At 37.4% G+C, this 15698-nt stretch overlaps 1 protein-coding gene across 1 annotated transcript; it reads left to right on the top strand.

Annotated features, from left to right (window-relative positions):
• The first annotated feature begins 1116 nt into the window (after nt 1–1116).
• On the top strand, nt 1117–12925 carry LOC110460334. Its single transcript, XM_021513178.1, has 4 exons — nt 1117–1502; nt 9872–9965; nt 10778–10846; nt 11865–12925. Exons 1-4 carry the CDS (start codon nt 1374–1376, stop codon nt 11978–11980), a joined length of 408 nt encoding a protein of 135 aa, XP_021368853.1. The 5' UTR covers nt 1117–1373; the 3' UTR covers nt 11981–12925.
• Nucleotides 12926–15698: the final 2773 nt, after the last annotated feature.

Below are 15698 nucleotides of genomic sequence, written 5' to 3'. Positions count from 1 at the left end.
GGGAAACTACTAGTAGTTTCATCTTCCAGATGTTCATTTTCAGATTCTCTTTTGCGCAGATGCCTTATGTAGCACTTCGGAAAAATACTAACATCTTCACTTGAGCAGTATTTGCCAAGTTTAGTCAGCATATACAAAAGCCGTTTGTATTGTGGATTTCTTTTTTACATTTCTTGTACCTTTACATTGACGAGATTTCTGGAAGATACGATGGCAACCTTCACCATTGTTCTTCATTATGAGATGAATATTAACAAATGCAATGTAAGAACAAAACTCTGATGATATAAATAATATACTTAAAAATCGACAAGGATATTACAAACACTGCACTAAGATGTTTGTTTAGAATTTTGTTTATAGTTTGTTGATAGCTTGGTGTCTCTTCACAGTTCCTGTCACTGATCCATGTGTATTTACGATGGCATATATTTGTTGTGATTTTACTTGATATATCTGGAAAGTCGCTTCAAGACTCGAATGCTGGTGGCAAGACCAAACGGCCGGGGATACATTAGCATGGTTTAGAGTAATGCAGGCAACCATTATAACTCGAATTAGATTATGTGGTTCGAGTCAGTTGGATAGGAATCCTCAATAAATGTTAACTATATTACGTAGCGTAATCGTACGCATGAAGCCCAAGAAATGAGAGAACGGAATTCAATAACAAAGATTTGTAAGGGGCAGCGATTGCTCGTGGTTTGAAGTAGGGTTGTTTATCTAACTTTGTGAATTATTTTTCAATTATTAAAATTCGCTACATTTTAAGATTTAGAACTACATGTTTGCCAATCCTCACTTGTTGGACATCTCATTCATCAATCGTTACACCCACTCACACAGACAGAAACAATTAAGTCAAAATAAACAGATTTTAGTGGAATACATGAATGGTTTCTCTGTGTTGTTCTCGGATGGAAACCACATGCGAACAGAGCTCCGCCTAAATACGTCGGCATAGTGATTTGCGCTGCCAATTCCCCATTGCTCGTGGTGCGCCGCTCGATATTGATTACTTAGGGACGCTGGCCTCTTATTGGCCAATAATTCCGACGCACAATCTGACTTAATAGAGGCTTGGTCATTACCACGAGACGAGGTCCATGATTTTTATTATAGTTCTAAAGAGAGTAAGAAGTCAACGAGAAGACAGCCCATGCCTATATATCCTCTCTTACGGGAGACATTTATTCATTTACTGCTGACTACTTCAGATGAACGAAATCAGTCTTAGTTAAAAGAAAAAAACTAATAGACTGAATTCTGTCTTACTATCAGAACTACTTCGAACCAAAAAACCGACAGACTAGTTCTAGTACAAGTGACAGGTATCCGACATTTCTAAGAAGAAAAAAGACTTATTTCTTACTATGAAGGACAACGCATTTATCCTGACCATGGCGATCATGTTGTTCGTGTGTGTGTCTGAAGCCTGGCTGACCAGGTACAGTAACAGGGCGGCAGGCAAAGACTGGAAGGAAGTCCAATTGGAGGAGTTGGTAAGTCAAACTCAAAATTACACCAGTAGTAAGGTATACACGCGAGACTTTGTAACAATTACACCAGTAGTTATGTATACACGCGAGACTTTGTAACAATTACACCAAGAGTTATTATACACGCGAGACTTTGTAACAATTACACCAGTAGTTATGTATATACGCGAGACTTTGTAACAATTACACCAGTAGTTATGTTTACACGCGGGACTTTGTAACAATTACACCAGTAATAAGGTTTACACGCGAGACTTTGTAACAATTACACCAGTAGGTATGTATACACGCGAGACTTTGTAACAATAACACCAGTAGTAAGATTTATACGCGAGACTTTGTAACAATTACACCAGTAGTTATGTATACACGCGAGACTTTGTAACAATAACACCAGTAGTTAGGTATACACGCTAGACTTTGTAACAATTACACCAGTAGTCAGGTATACACTCGAGACTTTGTAACAATTACACCAGTAGTTAGGTTTACACGCGAGACTTTGTAGCAATTACAACAGTAGTTATGTATACACGCGACACTTTGTAACAATTACACCAGTAGTTATGTACACACGCGAGACTTTGTAACAATTACACCAGTAGTTATGTATACACGCGAGACTTTTTAACAATTACACCGGTAGTTAGGTTTACACGCTAGACTTTGTAACAAGTTTTTAGAAAGAATTTTTTGTATAGTAAAATAATTTTGTTTTGGTATCATGGTTTTGTTAGTTTAATAACGTTCGGGGGGCTGATCCCAGGGCTCCTCAACTCTGGCAGCCTTCAACAACCACTGAATATTCGCATATGCATATGTCAAAGATCTATGAAAATGAGAATATCAAAATGCCGAGGAATTAAAATTTGTATAAAAAAAAAATTAAACAAAAGTTTAATAACGTTTTGCTTATTAAAATGTATTTAAGCCGGTTTCATGAATTTGAAAGTTTTAGAATATTTTTTTGTCAGTACAAGACATAAAATGTTGATATCATATTTGTGTTACGCCAGTTCCCCTCACGGGGCATTTTTCAGTTAAATATTGATGTATTATAAACCACAGTATCAATTCTAAAAAGGTGCATTTTCATGAAAAGATACAACCATTCTTCTTCTTAAATACAAGTTTATATTTCTGGCGATAAATAGAACGCAAAATACTAAATGGTGTAACTGTGCCCTGAGAAGGACACTTTAAAATCTTAGCTAAGATTGGGCGATAAACGAGCATTATAAGCAGGCATTACACATAAGTCAAACATCTTAGACTTAAAGCAGGTTCTGATGAAATTCTTTCTCCAAACTAACATTAGCTTTGAAAAAAGACCTGAAAATTTTATCCATTTTCTTGTGTTGTATAAACGCCGACATTTGTATCATGCCAATAAGAGTGCCTTGTAGTTTTGTAGTCATAATCCAGTTCTCAAATTGATACTGACGTGATATTATATGGCCTCGACCAAGATTGACAAGGCGAGTGTCGTCGAAGAAGCCAGGATGGCTCTTTTCGAAACAGATGGTCTTGTTTCTTTAAAATAGTTCTGTTCATTCATCGCACATATCAATATTGTGATCGGCTACAGCTTGGCCATGTCACCTAACCATAACTAATTTTACATAAAAGTTATACTGTACCTGGTAGTCATCTTGATGTTTTACAAGATTTTCAAATATTTATAAGAAGGTTTCTATTATCAAGGGTACATTTAAACTTCATGAATATTTCAGTCGCAAAGCAAAGTTATATACTTGTTATGGTGGCTCTATACAAGAAGCACATTATCATTCATGTCAGTTTAGCGTTCAGTAAATGGTGATTAGTGGGCACCATTTGGAAGTCATTTTAGCGCTCAGACAATGGTGATTAGTGGGCACCATTTGGAAGTCAGTTTAGCGCTCAGTCAATGGGATTGCTCAGTCAATGGTGATTGGTGAGCACCATTTGGAAGTCATTTTAGCGCTCAGTCAATGGTGATTGGTGGGCTCCATTTTGAAGTCAGTTGAGCGCTCAGTCAATGGTGATTGGTGAGCACCATTTGGAAGTCAGTTAAGCGCTCAGTCCATGGGAATTGGTGGGCTCCATTTTGAAGTCAGTTTAGCGCTCAGTCAATGGTGATTGGTGAGCACCATTTGGAAGTCATTTTAGCGCTCAGTCAATGGGGATTGGTGGGCTCCATTTTGAAGTCAGTTTAGCGCTCAGTCAATGGTGATTGGTGAGCACCATTTGGAAGTCAGTTTAGCGCTCAGTCAATGGTGATTGTTGAGCACCATTTGGAAGTCATTTTAGCGCTCAGACAATGGTGATTAGTGGGCACCATTTGGAAGTCAGTTTAGCGCTCAGTCAATGGTGATTGGTGAGCACCATTTGGAAGTCATTTTAGCGCTCAGTCAATGGGGATTGGTGGGCTCCATTTTGAAGTCAGTTTAGCGCTCAGTCAATGGTGATTGGTGGGCACCATTTGGAAGTCAGTTTAGCGCTCAGTCAATGGTGATTGGTGAGCACCATTTGGAAGTCATTTTAGCGCTCAGTCAATGGTGATTGGTGGGCTCCATTTTGAAGTCAGTTTAGCGCTCAGTCAATGGTGATTGGTGAGCACCATTTGGAAGTCAGTTTAGCGCTCAGTCAATGGGGATTGGTGGGCTCCATTTTGAAGTCAGTTTAGCGCTCAGTCAATGGTGATTGGTGAGCACCATTTGGAAGTCAGTTTAGCGCTCAGTCAATGGGGATTGGTGGGCTCCATTTTGAAGTCAGTTTAGCGCTCAGTCAATGGTGATTGGTGAGCACCATTTGGAAGTCAGTTTAGCGCTCAGTCAATGGGGATTGGTGGGCTCCATTTGGAAGTCAGTTTAGCGCTCAGTCAATGGGGATTAGTGGGCACCATTTGGAAGTCAGTATAGCGTTCAGTCAATGAGGATTGGTGAGCACCATTTGGAAGTCAGTATAGCGTTCAGTCAATGGGGATTGGTGGGCACCATTTTGAAGTCAGTTTAGCGCTCAGTCAATGGTGATTGGTGAGCACCATTTGGAAGTCAGTTTAGCGCTCAGTCAATGGGGATTGGTGGGCACCATTTGGAAGTCAGTTTAGCGCTCGCTCAGTCAATGGTGATTTGTGATCACCATTCAGAAGTCAGTTTAGCGCTCAGTCGATGGTGCCTGGTGAGCACCATTTTGAAGTCAGTTTAGCGTTGCTCAGTCAATGGTGATTTGTGATCACCATTCAGAAGTCAGTTTAGCGCTCAGTCGATGGTGCCTGGTGAGCACCATTTTGAAGTCAGTTTAGCGTTGCTCAGTCAATGGTGATTTGTGATCACCATTCAGAAGTCAGTTTAGCGCTCAGTCGATGGTGCCTGGTGAGCACCATTTTGAAGTCAGTTTAGCGTTGCTCAGTCAATGGTGATTTGTGATCACCATTCGGAAGTCAATTTAGCGCTCAATCGATGGTGCCTGGTGAGCACCATTTGGAAGTCAGTTTAGCGCTCGCTCAGTCAATGGTGATTTGTGATCACTATTCAGAAGACAGTTAAGCGCTCTGTCGATGGTGCCTGGTGGCCACCATTTGGAAGTCAGTTTAGCGCTCAGTCAATGGTGATTAGTGGGCACCATTTGGAAGTCAGTTTAGCGCTCAGTCAATTGTGACTGGTGAGCACCATTTGGAAGTCAGTTTAGCGCTCAGTCAATGGTGATTCGTGGGCACCATTTGGAAGTCAGTTTAGCGCTCAGTCAATATTGATTGGTGGGCACCATTTGGAAGTCAGTTTAGCTCTCAGTCAATGGTGATTGGTGAGCACCATTTGGAAGTCAGTTTAGCGCTCAGTCAATATTGATTGGTGAGCACCATTTGGAAGTCAGTTTAGCGCTCAGTCAATGTTGATTGGTGGGCTCCATTTGGAAGTCAGTTTAGCGCTCAGTCAATGGTGATTGGTGAGCACCATTTGGAAGTCAGTTTAGCGCTCAGTTAATGGTGATTGGTGGGCACCATTTGGAAGTCAGTTAAGCGCTCAGTCAATGGGGATTGGTGGGCCCCATTTGGAAGTCAATATAGCGTTGAGTTAACAGGGATTGATGGGCCCCATTTGGAAGTCAGTTTAGCGCTCAGTTAATGGTGATTGGTGGCCACCATTTGGAAGTCAGTTTAGCGCTCAGTCAATATTGATTGGTGAGCACCATTTGGAAGTCAGTTTAGCGCTCGCTCAGTCAATGGTGATTTGTGATCACCATTCAGAAGTTAATTAAGCGCTCAGTCGATGGTGCCTGGTGAGCACCATTTTGAAGTCAGTTTAGCGTTGCTCAGTCAATGGTGATATGTGATCACCATTCAGAAGTCAATTAAGCGCTCAGTCGATGGTGCCTGGTGAGCACCATTTTGAAGTCAGTTTAGCGTTGCTCAGTCAATGGTGATATGTGATCACCATTCAGAAGTCAATTAAGCGCTCAGTCGATGGTGCCTGGTGAGCACCATTTTGAAGTCAGTTTAGCGTTGCTCAGTCAATGGGGATTTGTGATCACCATTCAGAAGTCAATTAAGCGCTCAGTCGATGGTGCCTGGTGAGCACCATTTGAAGTCAGTTTAGCGTTGCTCAGTCAATGGGGATTTGTGATCACCATTCAGAAGTCAATTAATCGCTCATTCGATGGTGCCTGGTGAGCACCATTTTGAAGTCAGTTTAGCGTTGCTCAGTCAATGGTGATTTGTGATCACCATTCAGAAGTCAATTAAGCGCTCATTCGATGGTGCCTGGTGAGCACCATTTGGAAGTTAGTTTAGCGCTCGCTCAGTCAATGATGATTTGTGATCACTATTCAGAAGACAGTTAAGCGCTCTGTCGATGGTGCCTGGTGGCCACCATTTGGAAGTCAGTTTAGCGCTCAGTCAATGGTGATTAGTGGGCACCATTTGGAAGTCAATATAGCGTTCAGTTGACGGGGATTGATGGGCCCCATTTGGAAGTCAGTTTAGCGCTCAGTCGATGGTGATTGGTGGGCACCATTTGGAAGTCAGTTTAGCGCTCAGTTAATGGTGATTGGTGGCCACCATTTGGAAGTCAGTTTAGCGCTCAGTTAATGGTGATTGGTGGCCACCATTTGGAAGTCAGTTTAGCGCTCAGTTAATGGTGATTGGTGGCCACCATTTGGAAGTCAGTATAGCGTTCAGTTAATGGGGATTGGTGGGCCCCATTTGGAAGTCAGTTTAGCGCTCAGTTAATGGTGATTGGTGGCCACCATTTGGAAGTCAGTTTAGCGCTCAGTCAATGGGGATTGGTGGGCACCATTTGGAAGTCAGTATAGCGTTCAGTCAATGGTGACTGGTGAGCAATATTCGGAAGTCATTAGAAGTTCACTTCCCACTTAAAGTAATCGCACAATTTTCCCATAATATGATCCATAATTGTGTCTAAACGCAAGTTCGATAACCAATAACAATGCATTGCTTTTTTTTTTTTATTAAATATGTCTTGGAACTCAATAATTAGAAATAGAAAATAAAAAGTGAAGGTATTAAAAATATAAGGATTTTACAGGGCAAACAATGTCTTAACTCAATATTCAGATCGGATCGATAGCGGCTCTGACAAGAAAACAATAATTGGACTATGGCTGTAGCGGATATTAGCCAATTTGTAACCCTGATAAATGGTCGTTATGCCTTACGCTTTACAAGGCAGCTACAACGGGTCGTTTATGAACCTAATACACACGGCTATAAGGGTTCAGGAAAAGAAACACATTTTGCATTCTCCTTTCGTATTTTCTGCATGAACACTTTACCGTACGTATGATGATCACGTTATTCTTGTGCTCATTTATAATTTCACACTTTTTAATAAGAGCACCAAATTATCGCCGACGTGCGTCGAATAATTTTCTACTTGCATGGATAAACAGACGAGGCGTGTGTAGAACATGCCTCTGTTCATTTTATACATCTGTAGTATCCGTCCTATAGAGTTCAGCACAATCCTTTCGTTTACCAATGTTTCTTTTTATGTTTCATGGGGGGAAAATGGCGAGTGCCACATGTATCATAAATGATATAGATATCGACAACGTTTCCTATGTTTTGTAACCAACGAGCCAGAAAAATGAAAATATGTGAATAAATATTGTCGGGAACACCCCCTCAATGTCATAGTTTTAAAAACTACCAGCACTTTTAAATGATTCATTGCAATTTATTTCTACCTTCTTTTCATATTCAGTTCTATGGTTAATAGTTAGTCCCGGTGATCAATCATTTGTTTTAATTGTTTGTCCTGATGTCCAGTCTTTGATGTTAATAACTGTTTAACTATTGAAACGGTGAGATACAAAAAGGAAGTCGTTTCTTATCGTACCATATGCACTACTAGAGTAGTAGATGACTTACGCTTTATTTCTAAATTTTTAGAATATAACTTTTTCAGAAAACAATAAATAAAAAAGGCTGTTAAAACACTATCACCCTCACAACCCGTCCATGTATCAACCATTGAAATTGCCGAGTTCAGAAATGATCACTGACCAATGTATCCTCTTGTTTGTGTATGCTGTTCGGTGTAAGTGTTGGACATATACTTCACTATGTTATGGCAATAGAGTGTGTTAGTATGTAAAATCAATAAGCTGTATCGCTTACGATAATAATCAACTGGAATTGGAATTAGTTTGTTCCGGAGTTCAATCAGCTATGTTCATAATATGGCCCAGTCATCAATCATTTCTGTTTGTTGTTCAATTTGACAGCAGTAATACATTTCACGGTCCTGCAATAGCAAAAAACACGAATATTGAAATGAAGTGTGATATTAGCTTATCAAATTTTCAATGCGTTTTATTTAACATAACTTGATAGTAACCTTGCATAAAAAGGTGAAATATATAATTCCTTTACTATATAGCTTGTATCAAGAGGTATTACATTTAGAGTATTGGATCAGTGTCAGAAAATGTACTTCAATATACAATTTCAATGTTGTATCAGGGGAATATCAAAAACAGAGACAGAAAGAGAAAGGAAAAAGATGTTTTTTTTATATGAGGATGTTACCTATAACAATGTACAGCGTTATACGTGGACCAGAATGATTTACTAAGTTTAAGGTAGTGTACTTCAGAGGACAAACTTCACCTTGTATCAGGAAGATAAACTAACAAATGACACATTATTCTTGTATAAGGAAGTTTATGTCACAGCGTACACTACTGAAACTTATTATGAGGATATATTTATTTATATATTACACTGTACAATATTTCTGTAGTAGATATATCAATTTAAACAGTATGTAACGTTGACATAAAGAATGCTTTGGAATGATTCATAGATAACTATTAAATCTAGACAATGAATTTTGGGGAAACCAACATGTTAGGAATATTTGAAAAGTTTCCTAATATAATAAAATCTTAATCATTAAGAAATTGTGCTGGTCTTGCCTTGTTATTGTGTCCCGTTTTGATCTTAAGGCGTAATTATGAAGTTTCCTCTTTTGTGCTGGTGATGAAGCGTTGTTATTCTTGGCCTAAGTGCTGATTTGCAGGTGTTGATACTGTTCCCTTTATGTTGTGTATAAGGTCACATGATTGTGCTCCTTTCTGCTGTATGTTGGGTGTAAGGTCACATTAGTGTGCTCCTTCCTGCTGTATGTTGGGTCTAAGGTCACATTAGTGTGCTCCCTCCTGCTGTATGTTGGGTGTAAGGTCACATAAGTGTGCTCCTTCCTGCTGTTTGTTGGGTCTAAGGTCACATTATTGTGCTCCTTCCTGCTGTATGTTGGGTCAAAGGTCACATTTGTGTGATCCTCCTGCTGTTTGTTGGGTCTAGTTAGTGTGCTCCCTCCTGCTGTTTGTTAGGTCTAGTTAGTGTGCTCCCCCCTGCTGTTTGTTGGGTCTAGTTAGTTTGCTCCTTCCTGCTGTTTGTTGGATCTAGTTAGTGTGCTCCCTCCTGCTGTTTGTTGGGTCTAGTTAGTGTGCCCTTTAAATGCTGGTTCACAGTTCTTGTTATTGCACTCCTTCTTCATTCTAGTCATATGGGTCCTGACATCTCCATTTAGTATAACGTCCATCGTCACATTCTACTTGTAGCACAAGCATGTTGAGCTGTTTCAATAAAAGTGTTTCCCGAGTAACTTAACATTACACCTTACATATGTAATAGGAATTGAAGGAGTAAGCTCGTTGTTCTTGGTGTATACCATGGGGTTCTAATTATTAATTAGCGCTAGTGATTTCATGTATCATACTTATATCGTCATTTTTTACTTACAGTGCAGTAAGACAGGAGAAGATTGTTTACAGTCATACTTATATCGTCATTGTTTACTTACAGTGCAGTAAGACAGGAGAAGATTGTTTACAGTCATACTTATATCGTCATTGTTTACTTACAGTGCAGTAAGACAGGAGAAGATTGTTTACAGTCAAATAACTGCTGCTCTGAGTCAGACGTCTGCTTGCTTGACAGAAAAACCTCCATTTTGTCCGGTAAGACTTGGGATGTCAGTATAACGACAGCTGACACTTTGTGACGGAACGCATCCGATCAATCAAGAAAGTAAATCTACATGTGTTACTTAGCTAGCTGAGCAAAAACAAATGATCAAATCATTGAAACAAAAGTATATAAAGTTATACACAAACACCTTTATAACCATAGTTCAATAACATAAATATTATACACATTCTTTTGATACATATTGGTTAATGGGCTTAAATAAATATAACGAAAGGATCCCATTTTGATCATTTTGCGGGTTTTGTAAAAGGTATACTTTTCCATGAATATCTGTAGTATATACATTTCTCCAGTAAATGCCTGTATATAAGGTACAGTTAGGACATTTTTTATGTAAGCTCAGACTTTGTTTTTTATTCCTATTGTTGAAACGTTTGTTATAGTATATGGCGTATGTCGGTGTCACATGAACGTTTCAATGCTGGTGTGATAGGACAACGATTAGATTACAGCATGATATAGAACGTCCCGGTAAACAATAGGAAGATATGAGAAAAGGCGGGGGCCACGAAGTGGATTGAGAAGAGCTAAATTTCCAAGCGTTTATGAATTTAAGTAAAACTTAGACGTCACATTTATAACAACATAGTCATGCTACATCCCACGTCACAACTGTACAACAGGTATCAATTGTTCAAAAAATGAAAACGAGTTAAACCAATAACACAGATATGTGTTTAGCTTTAATTAACACTGGAGAAATATTGGGAAATTCTCATTAATAACAGCAACATGTCACAATAATCCTGACGTTCTTTATTTCTCACTTTCTTACCTCCAGGAAGAAGAGTAGGATATTGCAGGGATATCAATATGTTCAAATTGACTGACCTCCCTATGAAGTATAAAGGTACGTGCCAAAATCATAACTCCTAGACATTTTGTAACTCCTCTGCTTGGTAGCCAGATGAAGGTCTCTGTATTGAGGATTGTGATGATTTCTTCCTCCATTGTTCCCTCTATAATATCTTAAGGAAAATTATCTTAAACTCCATTTCTGTTCTCAGCGATATCAATCCACTTAATATTCAGTTTTCATATGGATATCAAATATTGATATCAACACGATTAAAACATTTCTGAAGGTTGTTAAGACTTTTATCAAATGATAACTAATACATTTACTGCTTTCATAGATCTTTGTCATTTCGTTTGATGGTTGATGGAACCAGAACAGAATAGTGTTTTTGTATGACGAATCTGGGCTTGTGCACCAGGTGGCCGATATGTGTTTCATATTACTTGATAACTAATAATTCGTGGCCAATAACAAATACAAAGTCATTTGATGATATATATATCCTCTTCCTGTGATCATCTTTCTTTATTACAACATGATGGGTGTACAGTTTATTTTTTGAAGGAGAGGGCGTTCATATAAACTGTACTTGTTGCCCATTTCCTTTTGTAGTTTTAAATTATTCTGAAATGAAAAGGTCGATATATATTTGCTTTCTACCGATCGAGAAAAATTTAGTAGATTACATGACAAATCCGCCATCTTTATGATGTGTTTCTATTGTTTCTATAATAAATCAAGCGGAGAAATGTCTCTGTTCCTCTATACCGGTCAGCATAATCTTTGGAGCCAAAAGGGAATTATTTAATATCCCAAACAGAAAATAAATATACTAAACATAACGCTGAAGGTATATCGTAGAGATGTTTCTATCAATGTTTAATATACTAACTATAACGCTGAAGGTATATCGTAGAGATGTTTCTACCAATGTTTCATATACTAACTATAACGCTGAAGGTATGTCGTAGAGATGTTTCTATCAATGTTTAACTGCATTACATCTTTCGTTAATTACTCCTGGGCCTTCAGTAAAGGGCTATTCTGATTGAGTTTTGCATTATTGTAGGAGTGGAGTGTGACACCAGTGCTGAGTGTGACGACATGTGTTGTCGTATCATCCCCCGTCACATTTACGGCACCTCTCAAGAATGCGGGACCAAGGAGGGATTTATGTGTGTCTGAGACAGATTCCATGCTGTCTCTAGGAGTAATCAATTTTACTGGGTTTATTACAGCCAAACTTTTTAATTACGTACAAACATTAAAGTTTCAGTAACAATTATATTCGGAGACCATTCTAATGAAAATCGCTAGATGTACGTGAACATTACAGGGGTAATGGAATTGTTGAGAAGGAAATCCAATCTTTTGACCCTTTAGATGTGCTCTTTATAACTCCATATCTGTTATCATTATATACCCTTTATTTATCATGTGTTTACTATTCATTCCTTATCTCTGATTCTTGTACATCCTTGTACATCATATACACCCCTTACTTGTAAGTATTGTGCGATCCTTACCTGTATTTATTATTCATCCTTTACCTGTTATCACAATCACCCCATACCTGTAATTGTTATCACTCCTTAACTGTAAGTATTGTTACACCTAACCTGAAGTCAGCATCACCTCTTACCTGTAGTTGTTGACACCCATCCCTGTAATCATTATAACTCATTACCTGTGATAATTGTACACCTTCCATTCCTATGCTCGTTTTAAATGGACTAAAACTTTGTTTTATTTGTTTTATACATTAGATCCCAGAGGAATCGATGCTAATATGCATCAAGCTAATGGCCTAGACATTCTACAAAAAGTGGGACTATTAAACCTGGTTTTGTTGACGTATTTGTCCTGCTAAACTTTGATATTATAAAGGGGTATGGTAATATACCGAGAACGACCGATTCTTACAGGCAACGTAAATAAGGAAACATTGGAAATATTTGTGATGAGATGACAAACGAGTGTTTTTAAATCGAGCATCTTTGTCAACCAATGAAACATATTGTTTCTTACTGAATATAATTGTATTTATGTCTTCATTAACCCCTTTCATTGATTAAATTGTACATTAACTTTAAAACACGTACCGTTGTACTTCATTCTTTGTTTCCAGTAAGTTGACGATAACTAAAACGATGCTGCATACAATTTAAAAGAACAAAAAATAATCACTGTGAATTATAAAAATCATACATTTAAGTCCATTTTGAAGAAAGCATATCGTTTCATGAATTCAAAACTATCTTAAAATTACTAGTTTAATGCACTTTTCTCGTTAAGTTGGAATTGATCACCCAGATGGTTTTAAACATATTTTAACGTCCATAACTGTAACTGTTTTGTTGCATTATGCTGTAAACCTCGAATTGTACACGTTTAAGTGATGTTGTTTTTGGCTAGAAATCTGTATCTGGTGATTTTCGCAATACCTTTATACAGACGACACAAAGGACATTGCCATGCCGCATGGTAAAGCTCCATAACGTTAACCGACTCAAGTATTGGTTTTACAATCACAGAAACGCTTCAATCCTGAGTTGAAAGAGGAATGAACATTTCTAAGGTTTTAAGTCAAAGCAATGAACACCAAAACTACCCTCAACCGACAACTCTATAAATCCAACAAGGTGTTTTCAATTCCTTAGTAACGTTTTTCCTACACTCAACTCAATATTTTATTCATTAGTATTTTTATTGCTAAAACATGTATTTCAAACTTTGACACATCTATCTTTGGGTCAGTATTTTGTAATAAAGAATATAAGTAGAAAAAGTATATTGCGAAGCGTTTGATCCTTGTGTATAACCTGCTTTCTAATTTGTGATATTTATAATTTTCAACAAATAGAAATAAAGATATTTGCGATCGGTCCCCATTACCCATAATAACGTTTTGGCCAAATAGCAGGTGTTTGGAATAAATATCCGACAACATTTGTTGTCTCACAACAATTATGAAACATGTTATTCCAATGTATACTCATCGAATCCCGGCCGCCTCGGTGAAAGGCATGTTCGCTATACCTTGCACCACCCGACGACCAATTATGACCTAAAGACTGCGGACAATTACACTCTAGCTTTCTGAAAAGATTCCGAAAATCCTTTAAATTTATCCTCTGCAACTAAATGTAATAGGAAGTATGTCGGAAAGTAACGGTTGAGCAGTTATAAATGCGCAGTTTGTTTAGAACACAAACAGTAATTGAAAACTTATTTTGAGAGCTTTCAAAAACGTCTGTTTCCTTTGTAAATCCAAATCATACTTTTGCAATCATTCTCATCCGAATACTAGATTTAGGAACTTCTTGGACATTTCTTTCTATAGTAGTTATATTCTATTCTGATATCTCTTTTTTATGAGCTTTTGGCTTTTTGATTCGCTACTCGAGAGAATGTTGTAATAATATCGATATATTACATATTTCCCCCTCAGTTTGATGGCCTGTCCACTCCCAGTTTTATGCTCACACAATCGTGTAAACCATAACGCAATGACAACGTTCCTCCATTAACAATGACGTATACATTATAACTGCAGATGGGCCCGTTTGGAGCTTACCGTCGTTAAGGCGACTGGAAGTGATGAATAGAGTAATTGCTATGATTTTCTTAAGTTGTTTTTTTGATCACGTGACCAAATTTGCATTTTTATATCAGGAAAGAGGAATTTAAAATAGCACATGATTAGCGTTGGCATTTGTTGAGAGTGCAATCAGTCATGATGACTACACAAATAGACGCAACCCTAGCTAGCACTGAAGATAGCATTTATTTAAATTTATTGAAAAATTGATCCGACATTATGATGAAATGTTATTTTAATCCAAAAGGCATGTTCAGTTATAGGTTATCGCCTTGCTCATCTTGTTTGTTTCTTGTTTTCACTGACAAATATTTTATAAAAGCATGTATGAATATTCATTCTAATGTTCCGTTGGATGGAAAAAAAAGAATCAGAATATTTTGTGACTCACTCGACAATCTCTCCTCAATTAACTGTCCATTATTCAATAAAGAAAGCTCTTATATAAACAGTTGAATACGTTTAATAAACTATCCCTAATGTAATGTTAGTTACAATAAATTATGTTCTAAACAGTAAATGTATAGTTAAATACAAGCATAATACTTGAGTGATCGAATTCATCGATCAAAGATTATGTTTGAAGTTGATCACATGTAGAGCTTTTTAAACAATGCATAAAATTGAAAACAACATAAACATCGTCAACGAGAAAATATTGAACTTGCATTTCGGATTCGTATGTATTCAACCTTTACAACACACAATGATTCTTGGGAAATTACAGCATGGCTTGAATTGACTTGGTTTTCATGATATAAAAACGATTGATTTTTTCAAAAATTAATTATTTGTTCTGATTATTATATTTTTTAACACAAACAGATGTCATGAAGTAATTAACTTAACATATCATCCTAAATGTACCAAATATAAAAATCATGATTTACATGGTGAAAAGGACAAGTAAAACTTTTCATTGTAATTATCAATAGCAATCAAATTTACATTGTAAAGTAGAACATTGTAAATATCAATACCACGCAAAGTTTACTTAGTGAAAATTAACACCAGCCAAAGACAAAATTAACACTGTAGAAACCAACAACAACGTTAACGATGGAGAAACCAACACCAGTCTGAGTTCAATATTAGAATCAAGCATGTTTTTGTAGTTTCCCTAATGTCATAGTTAGGTACACACAGAGATTAGGCCCCTGCTTCCTGACTGATTTTCTTTATTACAAAGTTGAATTCATTAAATACAAATAAATATTTATTCAATGTAGCGATGATTATTTCATTATATAGAGCGTTTATAATAATTATATAGAGGGTTTATAATCATTATACAGAGGGTTT

Source organism: Mizuhopecten yessoensis, unplaced genomic scaffold (genome assembly GCF_002113885.1).
Source record: "Mizuhopecten yessoensis strain PY_sf001 unplaced genomic scaffold, ASM211388v2 scaffold10359, whole genome shotgun sequence".
Classification (NCBI taxonomy): Eukaryota; Metazoa; Mollusca; class Bivalvia; order Pectinida; family Pectinidae; genus Mizuhopecten; species Mizuhopecten yessoensis.
Note: the sequence above shows the minus strand (reverse complement) of the source record. Positions and strands in the feature narration are given on the sequence as shown.

Excerpts from the sequence above, each read along its gene's own strand:
- LOC110460334 (XM_021513178.1), top strand. The coding sequence starts at position 1,374 with ATGAAGGACAACGCATTTATCCTGACCATGGCGATCATGTTGTTCGTG. Across the intron at positions 9,966-10,777 it reads AAAAACCTCCATTTTGTCCG|GAAGAAGAGTAGGATATTGC; the intron begins GTAAGACTTGGG and ends TCTTACCTCCAG. Across the intron at positions 10,847-11,864 it reads CCTCCCTATGAAGTATAAAG|GAGTGGAGTGTGACACCAGT; the intron begins GTACGTGCCAAA and ends GCATTATTGTAG.